At 44.2% G+C, this 4,038-nt stretch overlaps 1 protein-coding gene across 1 annotated transcript in view; it reads right to left on the bottom strand.

The window, feature by feature from the left end:
- Positions 1 to 758: 758 nt before the first annotated feature.
- Positions 759 to 4,038, bottom strand: part of rspo4 (R-spondin 4) — a 38,569-nt gene continuing 35,289 nt past the window's right edge. Inside the window, exon 5 of the mRNA XM_063216295.1 lies at positions 759 to 1,255. Within this exon, the coding sequence (XP_063072365.1) occupies positions 1,125 to 1,255 (131 nt within the window). The 3' untranslated portion in view covers positions 759 to 1,124. The remainder of the gene's footprint in view (positions 1,256 to 4,038) is intronic.

Genomic DNA, 4,038 nt, shown 5'->3' with positions numbered 1-4,038 from the left:
TTTTCAAAGCGCACATTATATAACAATAATATTCAAGGCAAAACAACATGTTTCATTTCCATGTGGTATCTAAAATGCCGGCCCATCTCAGGACAGATACCACTGTATCTGTATCTGTGCCAGGAATGTACGAAATTACGAACTGAATGAATTTGAATTTGAAGTAATGCCATAATGCGAACACTACAGTAGGTGGAGTCATTACCTTGAATTTCTTTGAATATAAGCTACACTACCCATTGAGAGTACATAGAACAACAATTTCGTACAAGCCTGATCTGTACCAGGACTGTAATGTGCAAGACATGTGTGCCACCAATGGGTCTCCATTTTCTTTTGTGACAGTACTCAGGACTGTTAGGTAGCGTCGGGGCACAGTGTTGCCAGATTGGGCTGCTTCCCGCCCAATTGGGCTGCTTGGGATGGCCGTCTGCGGGTCGAAATGGCATTTTGCAGGAAAACACGGCCAATTTTGCCCATAGAAATCAATAGAATCGGGCGGGATTTAGTGCTTCCAGGCGGGTTTTGAGCATTTTTTGGGCTGGAAATCATCAGCCTCATCTGGCAACCCTGGCATGGTAACACGCAGGGCAGGCCTGGGGGAGAAATAGGGCCCGGGCACTTTTGGCTTAAAGGGGCCCCCTGCTCATAATTAGCGGTGCAGAACCGGTGGGCCCGGCCGCACCCTCGTGGGCCCCTATTTTCAGAATTTTGTTTTTTATTTCATTTTAAACATTTCGGAAAATCAGGGCCCACGAGGGTGCGGTGCCCACCGGGAAATGCCCGCTATGCCAGATGGCCATTCCAGCCGTGATAACATGTTGCAGTTGGGGGTATTGGGGTGTAGAGGGCATGTTAGGGCTTCCGCACACCGGCTCCGACAAAGTGCTGAGCACCGCTGGGTAAAAGTTCGATTTCATTGTTTTCAATAGAACCACGCACACTGGCACCGATGTCCGTGGACATTCGCCGATGTCGGATAGCAATTAGAGACAAGTTCTATTTTGGTCGGCGCCGCCCATTGACTATCAATGCTATGTTCATGTGAAATTTGGTTTGGGGGTCCAAATTATGTCTGAAGCAAAGTGCGCCGCAGTGCTGTCAGAGCCAATGTGCAGCCGGCCTTAGACTTGTCTGTGTGGAGGCGGTGACACTGGTTCAGAAGGTGCTTCTGTTGCCGTGGTGTTTTTGGGATGATGCTTCGGGTGTCTCTGTGCCTTCCTCACTGCAACCCTTCTGCTGCCCTTTCGCCGCTCTGTGATGAGAAGAGAACAGAAGACTTACAGTCATTATAGAATACTAACAGTGACCATACTTTCACATCAATCTATCTATCTATCTATCTATCTATCTATCTATCTATCTATCTATCTATCTATCTATCTATCTATCTATCTATCTATCTATCTATCTATCTATCTATCTATCTATCTATCTATCTATCTATCTATCTATCTACTGTATCAATCTATCTATCTATCTATCTATCTATCTATCTATCTATCTATCTATCTATCTATCTATCCTGTCAAAAGTAAACAAATGCCCAAAAACTTATATTTAAAAAATGCATGTATCTCAGGCTGGATAAACGGGAATTCAGGGGTAATATTTGATACATTTGACAACTCTATTGGGAAAACTAAGCTTTCTTTGTGTCACTTTGAGTGGAACAGCCTGTCCCGCCTCTGAAAGAAAAAGTGAAAGCCCCAACCCCAACTCCCATTGCCAATGTGACACAGCACTGCACAGCACACAAGTGAACACTGCACACTGCACACAACGAAATTGCATTTATGCCTCAACCATGCATGCCATTTTTTTTTCTTTGTTGAGGGGAGGGTCAACCCACATTTTTTGATCTAAAGGGTCTGATCTAAATGTTTCACAAATTATTATTTTTTAAAACCCACACATTTCAAAGTACCTCGTTTGCATGTTTCAATGTAACATAATCCTCAGAAACGCCTCCGATCAGACCAAATATAATCATAAATCACATTTCTAATTTGTACCCCTACGCCTACGCCTTCCCCGTGCCCCTCGTCCCTTCAAACAGAGCAGTAAGGCGTAGGGCTTAAAGCACACCTCCTACGGATTGAGACAGACACCCCCTCAATATTCTCCGTTTGGAGGGGTAGAAGGTCCTTCCCCTCACCCCTTCGCCTCTGTCTTGATGTGAATTGGGACCCAACTACCCCTATACGTGAACGTGCAAAACAGAGAGCAAGGGGAAAGGCATAGGGCTAAGGGATGAAATGGGGTGAATCATGGTGTTCACGATCACAATCACAATCCAATCATTCAGTAAGCAGAAATGTTTGTCAAAAGATAAATGTAGCGCATTGATGGCACTACCACAGCCGCTCTACCTCGTATGGAGGGTCATGCGTGTTTTGATGAGGTTATGAGAGAAAGTGAAAGCCCATTGGGAAACTCCAACTCCCATTGTCATTGTGACACAGCACTCCACAGCACACAAGTGAACACTGCACACTGCACACAACGAAATTGCATTTTATGCCTCACCCGTGCAAGGGGGCAGCCCTCAGTGGCGCCCCATGGGGAGCAGTGCGGTGGGACGGTACCATGCTCAGGGTACCTCAGTCAAGGAGGAGGATGGGGGAGAGCACTGGTTGATTACTCCCCCCACCAACCTGGCGGGTCGGGAGTCGAACCGGCAACCTCTGGGATGCAAGTCTGACGCCCTAACCGCTCACCCATGACTGGTTATGGGGAGGATGAAGATCAGTGGCATGGCTTTACGGTTTTATATAACCGGAGGTCCTCTGTTGTTGAAATACCAGCACGCTATTGTGTAACCCAGGTTGAACAACAGCTTATTATGTTCAATGCATTTGATTTGGTTGAAGCTGGCCATCCATCCATGCCTGGTGTTTTTTGTTTGTTTGTTTTTCAATTTAATTTCCCCATGGTTTTGGAGAGGAAAAAGAACACGGACAAAAACATCTCATAAAAGAGTAGACCTTTTGCTAGGGCACGCTCGCTACTATCGTCCAATTTAAAAAAAAAAAAAACACTCCTTTAAAAACATTTCTGGGCCAAGACACTGATCCAGATCACCACTTTAAAAGCTTGTAATTTCCAAGACATTTCCAGACTTCCCAAATGTCGTGCAAATCTGTACACTTCTTTTTTGCGTAATTAAATAAACAAACAATAGATGGACAGACGGACAGACGGACAGACAGACAGACAGACAGACAGACAGACTGACAGAAAGACAGGCAGACAGATGTACAGGTAGACGAAGAGACAGACAAATACAATGGCGGAAAACGTGAACTTATTGGAGGAGAGCTAATGAATGCAATGCACCCACAGAATGTAGTAAAATCCCCAAATAGTGATTGGTATGTCTAGGAGGCAGCGTTAATGTCATTGAACAACATACACAGATATATAAAAGCAGAAATGAGGGCATACTTACTGTATGCCAAGAGGGAATAAATTGGTTTTAAGAAGGCAACTTACAAGAGGCTGTATAGTGATACTATCCCATTTTTGGAAATAACCTTATCTCCCCTTGAGTTAAATGATTGGGCTTTACCTTTCTCGCGTACGTTCAACTGTTCTCTGAGTCTGGCAGTTGGTCTCATAGGACTCAATGTTAATTGCTACTAGCTTGGAGGTAAAATTTCCACTGCCATACTCAGAAAACGGTTGAAAGTACAGGAGAAAGGTAAAACTCAATCATTTAACTCAAGGAGAGGTGTAAACTAAGCTTATTTCCAAAAATGGGACAGTATCACTTTACGAAAGCAACTTACAGTACAAGAGGCTTTAAGTTTCACGGAGTACAAAGGCTGAAGGGACATTACAAAGGGTGTTGGAACAGGGCTCATCTGCAACAATATGCATTTGCTGAGGATTGTTTGTTTGTATGCAGTGCATTTGTGTGGGTTTTTGTGTACACATGTTTTTACAAGTTACCTTGACAACTCTTTAAATTGAAAACCCACAACTGTCAACAACTCTTTCTTTGATTAGAATGGGACCCGTGTTTGATTCCTGGAA

This window comes from Engraulis encrasicolus, chromosome 14, assembly GCF_034702125.1.
Source record: "Engraulis encrasicolus isolate BLACKSEA-1 chromosome 14, IST_EnEncr_1.0, whole genome shotgun sequence".
NCBI lineage: Eukaryota > Metazoa > Chordata > Actinopteri > Clupeiformes > Engraulidae > Engraulis > Engraulis encrasicolus.
This window is presented reverse-complemented; position numbering and strand designations above follow the sequence as displayed.